Source organism: Panthera pardus, unplaced genomic scaffold, assembly GCF_024362965.1.
Source record: "Panthera pardus isolate Hobbes unplaced genomic scaffold, ASM2436296v1 HiC_scaffold_2, whole genome shotgun sequence".
In the NCBI taxonomy this organism is placed as follows: Eukaryota; Metazoa; Chordata; class Mammalia; order Carnivora; family Felidae; genus Panthera; species Panthera pardus.
Genome location: NW_026526765.1, coordinates 6,000,655 through 6,018,303, shown reverse-complemented (window position 1 = coordinate 6,018,303; position 17,649 = coordinate 6,000,655). Strand labels below are relative to the sequence as shown.

General features: G+C 54.3%; 1 protein-coding gene across 2 annotated transcripts; it reads left to right on the top strand.

Annotated features, from left to right (window-relative positions):
- Positions 1-1,373: 1,373 nt before the first annotated feature.
- Positions 1,374-17,004, top strand: CFAP90 (cilia and flagella associated protein 90). Of its 2 annotated transcripts, XM_053906871.1 has the most exons (3): positions 1,374-1,638; positions 14,815-14,931; positions 16,555-17,004. In XM_053906871.1, the coding sequence occupies exons 1-3, from the start codon at positions 1,492-1,494 to the stop codon at positions 16,732-16,734; spliced, it is 444 nt and encodes a 147-aa protein (XP_053762846.1). In that variant the 5' UTR covers positions 1,374-1,491; the 3' UTR covers positions 16,735-17,004. The 2 variants fall into 2 exon arrangements, with proteins under 2 accessions (XP_053762846.1, XP_053762845.1); XM_053906870.1 differs by lacking the exons at positions 14,815-14,931; positions 16,555-17,004 and adding an exon at positions 2,582-3,673.
- Positions 17,005-17,649: the final 645 nt, after the last annotated feature.

Genomic DNA, 17,649 nt, shown 5'->3' with positions numbered 1-17,649 from the left:
CCTCTCTGCTTTGCGGGCTTATTTTCACAGGCTTTGCAATGAGCATGCGCCAAAGAACAGGGAGGAGGGACTGGAAGTCTCTGCGTCACCTCCGGAAATGTACATTTGCTCTAATCAGACTACTTTTTGCCTTGCGGGGGCATAGGCGACTTCCGGTAAGGCTGTAACCTCTGCAGTGCTCAGCCAATGAGGAGCCAGGGGAGGGGCTGGCGAGCTAGGAGATATATTGTCTGCTGTAGCCGCGGGCTGCCGGCCTGTCCATCAGACACCCTCTGGCAAGAACGTGCGGCGTGGCCTCCCTTGGCTGTGCTCCCAGTCCCCACAGCCGTCCTTTGACTGGTCGATGGGCTTATTTCCCACATCCCCTTCTGAGACGCCATCACCCTCTTTTCTTGCTGCCTTTGGAGCACATCACGATTGGTCTGCCTCAGGGGCCCCACAGCTGCCCTTCCCTCTGCTTGGAAGGCACTTTCTGGAAGACTTCCACAAGTCTGGCTCCTCCTTTCTTCCAGTCCGCTCCATCATCACCTCCTCACGGAGGCTGGCCTTTGCCAGGCACCCTGCTTAAAGTACTTCCCCAGCTTTTGTCATCATGTTGCCTTTCCCCTCCCAACTTTTACGAAATCACGAGTTTCTGCGCCCTGAACTTTCAGCCAAGGGCCTCCAGAACCAGCCTGCAGATCTAGAGACAACTTGACCCTGTCAGCAGAGGGGCGCTCGCGCTCCAACCAGAGACGCGGATTTAATTCCTGGGAGCCTCACGCCTTCCCTGGCAACACCCTACGTACTAGCCACGTGCGGCCACGCAGCCCTCGAACTGTGGCTGGGGCCACGTGTTAAAGTGACAATGTGCTGGACACACGGAGTAAAAAGAATATATTGTTACAATGAATTTCACCTGTGTCTTTGTACCTTTTCAGAGGGGACCGGGAAGTTTTAAATTACGTGCGCGGCTCCCACTATGTGGCTGTTGGGCGGCGCTGCTCTAGTTCCTCTTCAAGTCACTGGTCTTTTCCCTTCTATCAGCGGACTGCGAGCTCCCGGTGGACGCCCGCGGCTCGGTTCAAGGCTGCACCTCCAACGCCCGCACGTAGCAGGTGCGCGGCCAAACGGCCCCACAAATGAGTGGTCTGGGTGAGGGGTCTGACGCTGCGCGGGGAGGGGTCAGCGGGTTGGAAGGCGCTGATCCCAGAGGCGTCTCCCACCCGGGAACCCCGTCTGCAGCTCGGACTCCAGGGACGCACCTGCGAGGAAACACCCGGGGCTTGGCTGGGGGTGCCTGGAGGGCGGAGAAGCCGGGCGGGGAAGTGGGCCGGGGAAGAGCGGAGTGGGGGAGGAGGAGGGGTGGGTCGGAAGCGGGGAGGAGCGGGGAGGGGGAGGGGCCCGCCCCGAAGGGACGCGGTTTCCCGGCGACGCCGAACGCGGGCTCCCAGCTGCCCGCGGGGCCCTCGGCGGGCGGGACCGACCGCGGGGGCGCTGGACGGGGGTGGCATGGAGGACGACGACGAGGAGATTACCGCCGCCACGCTGCGGATCAAGCCCCGGCCGCTGCCCCTCTCGGCGCTCTCCGCCTTCAGCTACGTCCCGCCGCGGCGCCTGGACCCCAAGGAGCACAGCTACTACTACCGCCTGGGCAAGGTGAGCCGCCCCAGGGAGGGGCTGCGCGTCTGGGCGCGGGGCGGCGAGTCGGAGGGGCTGTGGAGACTGGGAGACGGCAGGAGGCGAGGCGGGAAGGGGGCGGGCGGGGCTTCACTGGCCGGGAGGGGCGGGAGGGATGGGGCGGGGCTTCACTGCCAGGGATGGGGAGAGGAGGGGTGGGGCGGGTCTTCACCGCCCGGGAGGAGCCGATGGGGAGAGGGCATGGGGGCGGGGCTTCGTTGCCAGGGAGGGGAGGGAGGGGGATGGGGCGGGGCTTCACTGAGAGGGAGGAGCGAATGGGGGGGAGGGGATGCAGGAGAGGGAGGGTGGAGGCGGGTGTCTTAGCCTGAGAGCCGAATGGAGGTGCGGGGTGGGTAGAGGGAAGGCGGGCACGGCTGCAGAGCGGGGGAGGGGGCTGGAGGAGAGGCGGGATGGGGGCGGGGCTGCAAGAGGTCGGAGCTACCCTTTGGGGGAGAAAGACCCAGAGTCTGGGGTGCAACTCTGGGGTGGGACTCTGGGGTCCGGGTTGCAGGGCGGGGAGGGGTGGGGGCCGGGGCAGGGCTCTACAGTCTGTGAGGACACCTGGGCGAGGAGAGAGGAGACGGGTTAAGGGGGCGTCAGGGTCACAGGGGGAAGGAGGGTGGGAGAGGGCCTTCCTCCCGGGTGCCTAGACCCCAAAGAGAGCAGCTACCATGACCACAAGAGTAAGGTGACACCCCCTCCCACCCTTCACCTAGAGATGGGCACGGGCTGAGCCTGCTGTGTGTGTTGTGGGAGGCATGCTCAGCTGGGATGAGGGTGGGGTGCCAGAATGCTCAACCGCGTTTTCTGAGCTATTTGGGGATGGGTTAGGGTCCCGGTGCTCTTTGGGTAAGGGATTGGGAACGGCTGGGCTTCTAGTACTGCGACCCGGAGCGGCAGGCTGATCGACGCCTCTGCTCAGGATCTGGAGGAGGGTCTCAGGAGACCTGGGCTGCGCAGCTGGTGGGGTCAGGACTCCCTCTGGGCTCTGCCTGAAAGCGCTCACTGCAGCGACTGCGCCCAGAAAGTCCAGGGTACCGACGCCGCGCTTGGAGGGCCCTCTTGCAAACCGAAGATAACCACAGGCGGTTCTGACCATCCTGCAGGGAGAGCAGGACAGGGAGGCCGCACCAGATTCTGGCCTGGCTCCAGCAGGCACACGCGACTCATGAGAAAAGCCTGCTGGTCTGTGACGGGCCACCATGCAGCCAAAGCAGGGGGAGAAGCCAGAGGAAAAGAAGCAAATTCAGAGCTTGTCAGGAGTCGACGACTGCTTTCGTCAGGCTGTTTTTCCTAAATGTCTCCGATGTTTCTTGCAGTTCAGGCTGCAGGGACATCATTATTACAAGGATCTCTGGGGTCGCTCAGCCTGCAGGGACAGTGAGTGGCTCAGAGAGGGTATAGGTTAGCCAAGTGCCTAGGAAGAAGGAGGTCTTTCCCTCCTGATGTGTAAGGTGTCCGCACGGAATGACCTTCCTTCTCTTCTCCCCGCCCGTCACCCACAGAGCCCACGTGAACCCCCATCCGGATCAGGTCTGCACGCATTCAGGGACTTGTCACACGTGAAATGTCAGAGAACAGAATGTCATGGAGCTTACCCTTACAAACAAAAGCAGAAGCTTCTAGTTTAGACAACTGTTACAGGTTGAATTGTGTGTCCCCCTAGAATTTATGTTAGAGTCCTAATCCCAAGCGCCTCAGAATGTGACCTTATTTGGAGACGGGGTCTTTACAGAGGTAATCAGATTCAAGTGAGGTCATTGGGGGGGGGGGGGTGCCTCATCCAGTATGACCGGCGCCCTTATGGAAAGGGGACATGACATGCATAGATCGAAGATGAAGGGAAAAGGCAGGGAGGAGACGGCCTCCTACAAGGCAAAGAGAGGAGCTGCGAATAGCTTCTTCCCGCACAGCCCTCGGGAGGAGGGAGCCCTGCCCATACCTTGATCTCAGACTTTCTGCCACCAGAACTGTGAGATAGTACATTTCTCCTCTTTAAACCCCCCCCCCCCCCCACCCCAGTCTGGGTGCTCTGTTTTGGCAGACTGAGCAAACTAACACACGACCTTGGCCAGGAGGCTCTCTTGTATCAGTTAGCTCCTCTCCGCTCGGCTCTGAGCAATATGGAAGGACAGAAGGACAGAAGGAAGAAAGGGACATCCGTGGCCACTCTGCGCATCCCTGTTCGGTGCACTCTTGGCTTGAACGTCCACTGGGAATTAATGCTGGGGTGGATTTAGGGCAACGGTGCCCAACCTCACTGCCACCACGGACCTCCTGTGTTTTCCTCCCATGAGTGATATGTCTTGAAAGAACTTTTATCTGTAAATAATCTCATTTATTAAATGAATTTTACAATTTAAGTATGCAAAACCTGTATCATTGCCAATTTATGATTCAGGCAGAGCGTTACCGCACAGCATGAGAGGAACAGCCAAAAAGCCAGGAATCTTGATGTTTTTAAGACGGTCCGTGCTGTTTTATTGAGAGAACATAAATCTTGTCTGGCTTCCTGACAAAATGAAAAAATTCACAATACACCATTTGGTGTGTACCTCTGAGGAGGCCTGTTAAGTACCACTTTGAGGCTATTCAGAAATAAGATAAAAGGCTAAAGTGGATGGGGTTCAGGATACATATTTATCAGAGACTAAAACCCAGGTTGCAGGTTCCTGCTAAGGTCTCTGGGCAAAAATGGGTTGTGGACGCAGAAGCTCTGAATCCTACCCAGCCACTGCAGCTGTGGGCCCCAGAAAAAGCAGAGCTGAACCCCCGCCCACTGTGGGCCAGCCATTGCCAACGGAAAAGGAGCAGAGTTGAACACGGCAGGTTCACCAATCTGATACGTGACTCTGCCTCTCTGGGGCCAAGATGCAGAGAGATGCCTGATATGCAAGGTGCCCAGGGCTCTGTATTTGGAGAGAGATCAGGGGTAGGTAAGAAGTATGCTGCTTTAATTCAGGGTTCAACACACAGCGGCCCCTGGGCCAAATGTGGCCCAGAGTCCATTTTCATGAAGTTTTATTACAACAAGATCCCATGCCCATTCGCTTAGTATTATCTCTGGCCACGCGCAGAGTTGGAAACCATGTGACCTGAAAGGCTAAAGCAGTGACTATCTGTATCTTGATAGAAAACCCCTGCTCCAATATATTACTGTACCTGGAAGGTAGGAAAGGGCCTTAGAACAAATTAATGCAAAGCGGATTTAAAAAAAAAAAGTTAGTACAGTCTTGATAGCTGGAGTCACAGGCAATTTCAAATCCTCAGGCCTTTCGTGTCATGCAGAAGAAAATGATGCAGCAGAAATATTAACACCTAAATAAAATAGCCCTTAAAAGTATCAACAAAAGGCATTTCGAAGTATATTTGCAAGATAGCCACCAATGGGAATAATGTCCCCCTGGGGATTGTATGAACTAGTATTTAATCAGCTGCAGAACTCCAGAGGCTGATTCTCTACCATGAGATCATTTGGACTGAAGACGATGATTTGGCATCACAAATTTCCTAAAGGACTCAGCTGCCCCTAAGTGAATTGTAAATCTGGGTCCTACTCGAAGCTGAGAAGACAAAGGGCAGAATTAGCTCTTCAGTCGATTACCGTGTGACACATCTAGTAATTAATTAGTTAGCACAGGCCAACAAGTCTTGGGTAAAAATATTGGCTCCGCGTTCCTAGCTGTGCAGATTGCGCAAGGCACGATCTCCTTGGGTCACTTCGCCCATCTATGAAACAGTGCCAGCTTCACGGGGCCAGTAATGACGATTAATTTAATTAATAGAGGTGAAGTGGCACACAGTAAGCCCAATGTAAGCAGAGCTATTATTCGCTTTTGTTAGTGATTATTAGTTTCTTGTCACTGAGGTTTGGTTCCCAGCCAGCGTCTTACATCCTGCACCCCTGACTGCTGTCAGAGGCATACGCAGGTGAGGCAGGTAACTGAGAGTCATTCTGGTGGTTTCTAATCTATGGGGTCTCCCCCTGGGAGACCCCACAGTTAAGGCCCTCAATGCGGCATGCTTATTTAAAGCCCCAGTAATGCCTTGGATCCCGAGACAAATTTGTCATCTAAAGCTGCCAGCTAAAAAGTGATCAAGTCCTGCACGGCTCCCGAGGGGCCTCTAGCAGTGTGGGCTTTTCCTATAAAATACTGTTCAGGAGTCAGCAAGGCAGATTCAGTTCAATGAGGTTTTTGAATTACTTTTTTCCTTCTTCTGCCTCGTGCGACATTTCTGCTACTGAAATGGAAAAGCTAAGTCGAAGGACAATGCCCTTTTATGGAAGATTTGATGAAGTTTCGCAAAATCTCAGAGCTACATTAAAAATAATTCTTAGGGGGTTTTAGAATATGCTTTCCCTCGTGGTGAGCTGCAGTGTGGACAGCCTGTCTTGAGTGAAGCTTTGCTCAGAAAGCCCCACCTTAGCTTTAGGGAGATTAGCTGACTTTCCTCGTCCGTGTGTGATGGAGACACAGAGGCTAGGGGCTCTTTCTTTACCCTCCTGATCGCCCACCTGCCCTTCACTGGATGCAGCCGAGGGGAGACCACAAGCCGGGGAGGGGCAGAAAGAGGAGGACAGAGGATCCCAAGCAGGCTCTGCACTGAAAGGCTGGCAGCAGGGAGCCCGATGCGGAGCTTGAACTCAGGAACCTGCGAGATCGTGACCCGAGCCAAAGTCAGACGCCTAACCAACTGAGCCACCCAGGTGCCCCTGAAGGTTTACTTAATTATCTTGCTGCTTTTTCTTCCCACTACACTATGAGCTCCATAAGGACGGCAATCGCTCTCTGTCCTCAGCGGCCTGAACAGTGCCCGTCTCATAGTTGGTGCTTGGTAAGTACCTGCTGCATGAACGAAAGAGGAATAAATGGGGTGCGGATTTTTAAAAAATGTTTAGTTTTGAGCGAACGAGCAGGGGAAAGGGGCAGAGAGAGAGCCAAGCCCAGCACGGAGCCCATCCAGGGGCTCAATCTCACCACCATGAGATCATGACCTGAGTTGATATCAAGAGTCAGACACTTAGCCGACTGAGCCACCTGGGTGGCTTTTAAAACCAAGTCATGGGGGGGCGCCTGGGTGGCGCAGTCGGTTAAGCGTCCGACTTCAGCCAGGTCACGATCTCGCGGTCCGTGAGTTCGAGCCCCACGTTGGGCTCTGGGCTGATGGCTCGGAGCCTGGAGCCTGTTTCGGATTCTGTGTCTCCCTCTCTCTCTGCCCCTCCCCCGTTCATGCTCTGTCTCTCTCTGTCCCAAAAATAAATAAAAAAAAAAACGTTGAAAAAAAAAAATTAAAAAAAATAAAATAAAATAAAACCAAGTCATGGGGCGCCTGGGTGGCTCAGTCGGTTAAGCGGCCGACTTCGGCTCAGGTCATGATCTGCGGTCCGTGAGTTCGAGCCCCGCGTCGGGCTCTGTGCTGACCACTCAGAGCCTGGAGCCTGTTTCAGATTCTGTGTCTCCCTCTCTCTGCCCCTCCCCTGTTCATGCTCTGTCTCTCTCTGTCTCAAAAATAAATAAAACATTAAAAAAAAAAATTTTTAAAACCAAGTCACAAGATCAGTCCCTGAGCCTAAATAGAGGTCCCGTTTGGGATTATCTGCCTTTTTGGGTATCCTTGGACTTGAGCTGCTCCTCAGGGATCAAAATTGGGAGTAGATGCCCTTGCTTCTCCCAAATCCGGGCTGGCTGTGTCTTCCCTGTCCGGTGACCTGCCCCTTGGTAGGGGGTGGGGGCTGAATCTCTTCCTCCAGGGCAGGTAGAGAGTAGCAAGGGGCAGGCAGGTCACCCCAGGGAAGCAGGACGGAAACACCCAGGGGGTGGAGTCAGTGTTCCTACCACCCATGTGACCACGTGGGGCGTGGCTTTCCGCCGTGTGCATACGAATGCACGGATAGGTGTCTAACTTTGTTTACAAGAACATGTTCACGCACAGATCACACAACTGCGCATGTATATTTGCAGCTTGCTCTTTGCATGTCATAATACATCTCAGACAGTTTTTCCAGAACTGTCCCCATTTAAGGAGCACAATGACACAAGAAAAGGAGCAGCATTATCTCCAATATATTTGGCCAAGAGGAACAGCTTCGACTCGAGCGGCAGCCCCCGTGGCTCACCCTTCCTCCTGTGATGTGGACAGCTGGGGGCCAGGGATGGGGGGCAGAGGGGGGCGGTGGGGGGCTGGTGTCAGTGGAAGAGAGAACAGCTGGGTCCGAGTCTCCCCTTGGAGACAAAGTGAGCGGACAGACTGATGCAGAACCCCGACCTGGAGCACACTTCCAGGATGAAACACACCCAGAGGGAGGCGCTGGTTCATTTCAGCTCAAGGGTAGGTTTGGGGCGCAACCCCCGCCAGCAACAGATCCACTGTAGTGAAGTCGTGAAGGGGGCGCCTGGGTGGCCCCGTGGGTTGGGCGTCCGACTCTTGATTTCGGCACAGGTCGTGATCGCGGGGTCTTGGGATCCTGCGCCGAGTCGGGCTCCACGCTGAGCGTGGAGCCTGCTTAAGATTCTCTCCCTCTCTCTGTCTCCCTCGCTCTCTGCCCCTCCCCCATTCACTCTCTCGCTCAAAAAATAAATATAAAATTAAAAAGCAGTGACGATAATGCCTTATCAAGACTGCTTATGATATGATAGGATTCTTATTAAATTGTTAAAATGTTCAGATTATTGGAAAAGTTCTGAAAATTCCCCAAACTCGTGATCCTAATGCACCAGGAGAGGAAACAGAACCTTTGCCACAGAGGAACCAGAGAATAGCTGAGTATTGTCCTCTTAAAAGAACTAGCACGTCCTGTCCTCGACAAGCTACACTCCTTCTGAGAATAGACTTTTGAATGATGTTAAAATTAATGAAGATGTCCTCATTAAGCTTCACATACCGCTGGACTCCCAAGGACAAGCACTGGACTTATCAGAAGTAAAATGAGGCCCTTATGAATCAAAGGAAACCCTTTGGATCGCCTCGGGAATTTCTGTTTTTACGAGGAGGTCGCACAGCTCTGGGTAGGCAAACGGTGACTGGAAGCCTCAAGATGAGAGGTAACAGTACCGTGCCCCCGAAGAGAGGAAACGAACAAGCCCGATCATAGCTTGACTACTGTTTTAGTCAAGGTGGGCTGGGCTGTGCTCTGGGAACAAATGGACCTTGAACCCCAAGAGCCTTAACCACCCGTGTGTCCTATATCCAGTCTGCTCATGCTCACAGCAAAGAGCCAATTTGTAGCATTTCGTCTGAACTCTGCATTCAGTTGGAAGCCTGAAATCGGCCACGGTGAGAATGCTTATACTGCAGAAATTGGCAAATGCCGCACATCGGGTCTTTTTTGTCCAGAGAGTGGCTGGTTAACCTAAGCCCACCACTGGCCTTATGCATATAACACATAACGAAAAGCGTGTTTCTTTTTCACATGTAGCCCAATGTGTGTGTTTCTCCTGCCTGGACTTCTAATTCTTCTTCTTCTTTTTTTTTTTAAATTTTTTAAAATGTTTATTTATTTTTGAGAGAGAGAGAAAGACAGAGTGCAAGTGGGACAGAGAGAGAGGGAGACAGAATCTGAAGCAGGCTCCAGGCTCTGAGCTGTCAGCACAGAGCCCCGACACGGGGCTCGAACTCATGAGCCATGAGACCTTGACCTGAGCCGAAGTCGGACGCTTAACCTGCTGAACCACCCAGATGCCCCAGCCCAGCTTTCTTTTTTTTTTTTTTAATATTTTTTCAATGTATTTTTTTGAGAAAGAGAGACCGAGCACAAGTGGGAGGGACAGAGAGAAAGGGAGACACAGGATCTGAAGCAGGCTCCAGGCTCTGAGTTATCAGCACAGAGCCCGCCGTGGGCTCGAACTTCAAGATAATGACCTGAGCCGAAGTCAGACGCCCAACTGACTGAGCCACCCAGGCACCCCCCCCCCTGCCCCGCCCAGCTTGCTTAATACAGTAACTGGGGAACCAGATTCCTCCTTTTTAGTGGTTTCACTCTTGCCAGGGCCTGGGGATCTTTGGGATCTTGCGGTCCTTTACTGGATCCTTTGAACTTGCTGGCAAAAGAGCATGGAGAGACAGCATGGAGGGCACACACGAGAGCTCTTACGGACCAAGCCTAGAAGGTGATGCCCATTGGCTTCACCCACAATTCTTTGCCAGAACTAGTAAGTGGGATGGAGACTGGCCACTGCAGTCTTCTGTTTATTCTGGAAGAGGCCATGTGTTTGGTGAGCACATAATATTACCCCTGCCTGAGTGCCATATGGAAATGTATTGATTTCCTTTCTCTTAGTTCTTTCTTTCTTGCAGAGTTTACCTGGCTTGAACCAACAATGGAGAGTCCGTTTATATTTGAATGGTCTGAAGGGGAGGAGAAAAGAAAGGATTCGGGTCCCCGTTTGCTGGGAATCTTCCCCCAGTTATTTGTGGCAGAGCGCGCGTAATGCCTGGTAGGAGGCACGGGGAGCAGCAGAAGCCCACAACCGGGAGGATGTGCCCTTGTAGACTGTAGGCCAGGACTGCTTGTGGTAGTCATGAGAAACGAGGGCTGCTGCAGTAAACAACAGCCTCCAAAGTCTCAATGTCCTAAGACTCACTTCTCATGTTAAATGTCCAACGGGGATCAGAGGGATGGCTCTGCCCAGGATAGTCACTCAGCAACTGCTGTGGAAGCTTCCGGAGTCCCCAAAGGCTTCTGCCTGAGAAGTCCCATGTGACCCCCCCACTCATAGTTCATTGCTTAGATCTGGTCACATGGCTTAACTCGCCCAAAGGAGCAGAGATTAATCCTGTGCGGAGTCAGGAGCAGAGCAGAATGGAACATTGGTGATGTCTACCAAGCCGGTTGTCTGGGTTGAGTGGTTTAGCGACTCAGTTTACCCGGAGCACAGCGCTCTGGGATTGGGTCTCCGGCCCCACTGCAGGGCCCTTTGTTTTATCTCCATTCTTACCTTCCATTGTTCAAAACACGACTACCCAGTATGGGTGTTGGAGCTGCCGTAACAAAGTGCCACAGACCAGGGGCTTAAGCCACAGAAATTTATTGTCTCCCGGTTCCGGAGGCCAGGAGTCCAAATCAGCGTGGCGGCAAGGTTGGTCCCTTCTAAGGTCATGAGGGAGAGTCTGTTCCAGGCCACTCTCCTTCGTCTGTAGATGGCCATCTCCTCCCTGTGTCTCCTCGTGTCATCTTCTCTCTCCCTGTGTATCAGTGTCTGTTTCTGAACTTCTTTTATAAGGACACCAGTGCTGTTGGATTAGGTATGACCGCGTCTTAACTAATTACGTTTTCGGCGTCCTGATTTCTAAATCACCTTCTGAGATCCTGGGGGGGTCAGGACTTCAACATAGGAATTTGGGGGGGGGGTGCAATTCAACCCACAACACCCAGGGAGGTGGCTGCCCTGGGACTCCGGCCACAGTGGTGCAGCGCCCCCTACGATGAGTTCGGCAACGTCCCCATCCCGCGTGATCCCAGGAGGGAGCCGATCCTTCCTGGCCGGTGCCCCTGTACTTTGGGCGCCCCTCTGTGGCTCCCTGTGTATCACCTGCTGTTGTTTAATTAATGAGTTCATTTCCATCCTCAGCCCGTGGTCTCCTCCAAGGTAGGGACTCCCTCTTCCTGTCCTGGAGCCTCGCTGGGTGCCTGACACAATAGTTAGAGTGACGTGCTTTGCAGGTCGAAGAGTGAAGGCATCCGCTCCATATGTACACACAGCCCAGGGCTACAGGCAAGTTATTTTGCAGTGTTAGGAGCAGGGGCCCGGGGGGGGGGGGGGGGGCGGGGGAGGGGACCAAAGGCAAGCCATCAGACAGCACAACCAGAATGAGATCATACCACGTTTTAACAGCCCTCAAAATGCAAAGGGGCAAAGGGAGATTACCAGAGAGGCAGCAAATGGGCTCGTTTGCTCAACATCATGCTTGAGAGAGGAAATCTCTGGAGAGATTTTAATAGCAAAATAATAGTAAACCCAGAAGCTCTGTTTTGTGATAGCATCTAAAACCAGACTGGGTTTTATTCATGTCATTTTGCTTCCAACCGTAAAGGAATGAAAGACAAAAGGAAAGGAGAAAGATGAATAATTAAAATTTAGCAAAAGACAGATTTTCAGTTTGATTAGAAGTTGACGACGGACAGTCACGTTGCTCAGTGAGGCTGCCTGCCTGCCGGTCGATTTCTCCCCCTTATTTTTCGGTGATAGGACAATTGATTTTTACTCTAGAAAGTAGTAAGTAGGCAAAATGGCTGCAAAGGAGAGAAAGAGAGACTCCGATCACACCCCGTGGGTGCAGGGAGCCCTCATACAGACTGCTCTAACGTACGGCAAGACAGGATTCTGGTGAGCAACTCAGGGGAACTGAGGCACATGGCTTCTCCGAGCGCTGCTTGTGTGGAGTATTTCCGGGGAGCTGAGAATGTGGACAGCTCACCACAGGGGGCTTCCCCAGCGCAGGGAACAAAGTGAGGCGACCTTGCCTCCCTCATTCAGGAAGCACTGATCGCTTTCTCACTCAGTTCCGGTGTTCATTCTTCTGTCCTCGGAGCCCGGCTCCCAGGACACGTCCAGGACCTCCAGGGGGCTGACTCCGTTCGGGAGGGTCAGGCCTGCATGGGAACCACCTGCACAGGAGGACAGCGCGAGCCAGTAGGTCCCGGAGGAGCCCCTGATCCCCCTGGCCCCTGCTGGCAGGGCTGTCCCTCAGGCCTGGGGGCTGCTGGTCACCCACATGGAGCCGGCTGGGAACTGACGGCCCAGAGATCGTGGGTGCAGACCGTGGCCCAGAGATCTGAGGGTGCCGCTGCCGCCCAGGTGCTCAGTCCGGGCAGCAGGTGTTTCTGTTACAGACCGGAGCTGCCGTCCCTGAAACACACCCAATGCACGGGGTCCGCCAGGCCAGGAGGGATTCGGGCGGCAATGTGACAGCCACATCATGACCACGATCCCAGCTCCAGTTCCTGTGTGGAAAGGGGTGCTGTGGGGGTGATGGGGTATTCAGTCACTGCCCAGGTCGGCCTTCTGGCCTCAGCCGGACCTGGCCAGTAGCTCCGAACCCCAAAAGGAAGGGTCTGCATGGAGGTGCCTCCCCTTGCAAAGGCCAGAATGCCCCTTTGGGGGATTTACGTCCCGCCATCCTGGCAGAGCGTGTGGTGTACCTGAGCCTCTCCTGTGTCACTGCAGAGCCCTCTGGCCTGGCGGCTTCCCTAAAAATGCTGCAAAGCTTGCTCACCATCTCCAGGCTAGAAGCCAGCTCCCAGCCGATGCCATCAGCGTCTCCTTCTGCAGACATCCTACACCGCATGTTAAAGATATTGAGATTTCTCTATCCTTCCTACGGGTTTTTTTTTTTTTTAAGTCTTAATTTTATTTGATTATCAAATGTCTGATTTTTATATAACCCAAGTGATTGATATTTTCTTTGTGACATTTTCCCCAATGCTTTGACGCGTAGGAAGTCCCTTATGGATTTTCTCTTCCCATATTTTTCTAACCCGTCCAGAATTTACTTTTGACTATAATGCGATGTGAAGATCCAAGTTTATTGTTCTTCCCAAACAGCTAGCCAAGTTTTGCAACAGCAAATGCTGAAGAATGTAGCACCTCCCCGCGGAATTGGGCTTTTTGTTTTTCGGACCCTGGATAGATGAGCTATCCCATAGGCGGCCTTCAGGACAAGTGAAGGCCAAGGCCAGCCAACCCAGTGCGTGGACAGACCCAGGGGCCCGCAGGTGACAGAGGACGATGCCAACAAGAAGCTCCTGCATGGTGACCTCATTAAATGACCACCGGGGCTCAGACTCCACGAGCCAGGCGTCCTGCCCCCGAGTGGCTCAGAGTGAGTCTGCACTTATAAGCCAGGATTCCAGCAGCCGCTGAATACGTGCCTCGGGCATGTCGCCATTGGAATTCTTAGGAACCTAAGACAATAATCCCGAAAGCTCGCCTTGTTTCCCGAACTAGATGGTTCACTGCACCAGGACGGTGGCCACGTGCCTGAGCTTTCCACTTCCCGGGCAGGAGCGGTGCGTGTGCACGGGACGGGACCTGTGAGGGAGGTGTCAGGGTGGGAAATGGCATGTGGTCACTTCCATTGCTACTAGCTGCTCTGAGTCCCAGCCGGCGAGAGCGGGCTGCCCGTGCCTTCCAACAGACTAAGCACATGTTGTGCGTCCCTGGCGCTGTTGACCTTCTGCTTCCGAGTCCTGCACTCGGAGGATTGCTCCTAGCGTCGCTCCCGGGGAGAGCGAGCGAGCGAGCACAGGTGAGCTACCCCGTACCCCTAAATGCCGGCGGCATGGCGTGCCTGGGTTTGCTGCTGGAGGGTTCAAGGCACCCGGCCCTGGACGCGGGAGCAGAAAGGACAGGCCTGACGTGCGGGTCAAGATCAAAGACGAGCTGACACGTGGATCTCTTTCCCTTTTATCAGGTCCCAAGTGAGGCAGACGGATTTTTGTACGAAGAGAAACCTGGGATGGAACGGTGGACGAATGAAACGGGATCCTTTTCTAATGCATCAAAGCTGTGTGTGCACGCGCGTTGTATACATACGCCTGATACGTGTGCAAATACTATACATATGTATATATCATATAGAAAATAAGTATAGTCATGCATTCATGAGTTACATTCATAAGAGCTACCACATCTGATTAAAGAAAATATTTCCGTCTCTCCGGAGACAGATTTGTACTAGGTGCCCACCTGTTGGGTAGGAACTTAGGGATATTTCTGTTTAATTGTATTGTCCAGTGTTTGGCTATGGTTAAGTTTTTAACGCAGTGCAAGCTTATTGTAGGAAATCTGAGAACTATGAGAAAGGTGGCGATGAGGAGAAAACACATATATTGAGTGGGTCACTGTTACTTTAAGGCTGTGCGCCTGGGTCAAGGTCAAGGAGGGATCCGTAGGAGGTGCAGGAAAAGAGCCACGGAGATGTCCCCGCCTCACGGGGCCTCTGGAGGACCTGCTTCGCTGGCGGGGGGCCCGGCCTCCTGCTCTGGTCGTGGAGGGTGCTCTGGGGTGACCTTCCCGAGCACATGCTCAGTGCAGATGGGAAACTGCACGTCTCCACCGTCCATCGGGGGAGAGGCCTGGCTGCCGGTGTCCCGGAGCGCTTCTGTGGCCCAGTCCTCCAGTAGACCCGTGCCTTTCTTTCTCGTTTTGTCCCCAGACAGGAATCATTTCCTTGTATGACTGTGTTTTTGACAAGAGCCCAGGCTACAATCAGAAGTTGCACCGAGATGACAGAGAACATGCAAAAAGCCTGGGGCTTCACGTGAACGAGGAGGTAATGTTGAGACAGGCTGTCGACAAAGTGCGAACAGAGCCGCTGCGCCTGTGCGTCTATCCCGCAGCGAGCTGGGCGCGCTGCCTTCACCCCTGCGTGCGCCCTCCTCTCCCTCACCGGGCCCGGCACTGACACTAGGCCGATACCGGCTCCCTGTCTGGTCGTGTTTCCCCGAGTTAGTCTTTATGACTCTGTTGTTGAGTTTAATGAGGCAAAACTAAGAAGTTGTTTTCAACAGATAGAGCAGGTGTTTGCTTAACTGCTGAGTCCTGGCTGTCACAGCTCTTCGGAGGACCCCGGCCCTGCCAGGGAGGGAACCACACCCTAGTTTAGGTACCGGCCTCGAACCTTCACAGATGGGGCGGCTTCTGCTTTATCTTTGCACGATTTTCTGACAGCATAGGCTTGGCCTGTGGTCAGCCGCCCCAGTGTGTGAGCAGAGGCAGGAGCAAAGCTCGTTGCCTGGGGAAGGGAGGTCTGTACCACAGCAGGTGCCAGGGCTGAGGAGGCTGTGTGGCTCCTTAGCAGTGAGACCTTCTTGGGGCCTTTCCGCACTCGGACATCGTCTCTGCGGAGTCTGACCTGAGGACAGTGTGTTTATGAAGAGCCGGGTGCTGAGTAAATATCATCAGCTTTTCTATGATACACAGAAGGCAGAATGGAGAAGCCTCCAGTGGGATCTCTCTCTCTCCCCCCACCCCCCATCAGCAGATTTTGGCCTGGGGCTGCTATTGTTAAAGAATGCCCCAGGTCACTTCCAGGGAGACTATTTCACTGTGGAATTAAGTGAGGAACTCTGAAGTATTACTACTTAAGTCACAGACATGAAGTTTTTTTCTACTGTTTTTGTTTATGTGAATTCACTCCAAGTGGGTAGTGAGGCTCGTGCTTTCCTGTCTTAAGAACACGCCTGGCCCGCTTGTACCCGGCCCGAGTTTGAGCACCCACCCCCACCCCCCCCCGCCCCCGGCCCTGCACTGAGCCTAAGGGGAGAAGACAACTGTCCCTGTCCTCTCAGAGCTCACATTCCTATGAGGAAATGAAAAATGAAGTCATACAAATAAGGAACTGAATTCCAGGTGGCGATGGGAGGTATGCAGAGAAATGAGGCCTTTTAAGGGGGCAGGGAAAGTGCGAGGCGATTGGGGAGCTGTGAGGTGAGGGGGCCCAGGGAGATGAGGGGTCACAGATATGAGGGGGCCGGAAAGATAAGATGGAACCAGGGAGATGGGGTGCTGGGGAGATAGGGAGTGGGGAGATGACAGGTGGAGGGTGGAAAGATTTGGGAAAAGAGAGAAGGCGGGAGGGGAGACAGGCAGACAGGAGGAGCGCGGGAGGAGGGAGGGCGGGAGGGAGAACGGAGCCTGAGGTCAGAGGGCACGTGGCACCCCGTGCCACGTCTTCGCCTTTCCTCTGGGTGACGTGAAAGACTTGGGGACAACGAGGGGCTCTGAGCACAAGGGGCAGGCGTGACGTGGTTCAGGAGGTCCCCGTGGCATCACGGAACCCGGGTGTGCCGGACGCAGGGGTGCAGCGGGCCGGGTGGACACGGCCTCCAGGACCCGAGGTGGGTCGTGCGAACAAGCCGGCGGAGCTGACCCCGTGTTCTGGTCACCCCGCCAGGAGCGCCAGCGGCCCGTGGCAGTGCTGACGTCCTCTGTCTACGGGAGACGCATCCACCAGCCCGTGGAGCCCCTGAACCGGGACCACGGCCGCGCCAACCTCGTGAAGGCGGACTTCTACAGGAAGAACGACATCCCCGGCATCAAGAGCCCCGGCTTTGGCCACGTTTCTCCAGCCTGACGGCCCCTGCCGTGGCCTGGATGGCAGGTGGCACAGACGGGCAGCGCCTGGACCTTGTTTCCCCCGCCACGGGGGCCACGGAGCCCGCTTGAAGCCACTTGTGCCTGGACGGGGGGGGGGGGGGGGGGCTGGCCCTGAGGCCGCTTTCCCTCACGTGGCCTGCGGTGACGACCCCGTGATCACCACGTTGTGGGATCGCATCCTCAGAAATGATGCTCGAGACTGAGCCACTGCGGGCACGTGAATAAAAGGAAAACTTCCCACTTGATCGCGGTCAGGTGACTTTGTCCACTGCCTCCCCGGGGAGGCGCTCGGGGCCTGCACACCCTCTCTCACCAGGATGGAAACGCTGTTGCCTATTGGCGCACACGCTGCTTCTTGAGTTTTCCTTCCTCCAAGAGGAGGTGTAATGAAATCGCCTTTCGGGACAATTGCAGTCTAGATACAACATTGTCCCCCCACACAGAGGTCTGAGCCGTAAATAACAGGAGTTTGCACAATTGAGGGCAAAACCCTAGTTGGGACGGGTGGCCCCAAGGCTGGCAAGGTGACGTCACTCCTCACTGCAGAAGCAAAGGTCACTGGAAGAGAGAGACTGGGCTTTGACGTTCAACAGGCTTGGGTAAGATTGGGCTCCTGCATTTTCCACCGGCATGGTACGGGCCCGTCGTCTCCCCTAGGCGAGCCCACATTTCCTCATCTTCAGACTGGGATTTCCAGACCTTGACCGGTGCCTGTGGGGATCACCGGGCCACCGGAGCGGGGTCCTCACAGAGGCACAAAAGAGGCCAGTGCCGTTGCTCTGAATCGTTTTCATTTTGGGAACGGCTGCTTCTCACCCAAGTTGGAAACGTTTATTTTGGAGATAATCTGAAGCTTATTCAAGTATTAAGACACTGGCTATAGTTTTAATGA

Coding starts and splice junctions, on each gene's coding strand:
- CFAP90 (XM_053906870.1), top strand. CDS start 1,492: ATGGAGGACGACGACGAGGAGATTACCGCCGCCACGCTGCGGATCAAG. Junction 1,639..2,581: donor ACTACTACCGCCTGGGCAAG/GTGAGCCGCCCC, acceptor GCCTCTGCTCAG/GATCTGGAGGAGGGTCTCAG.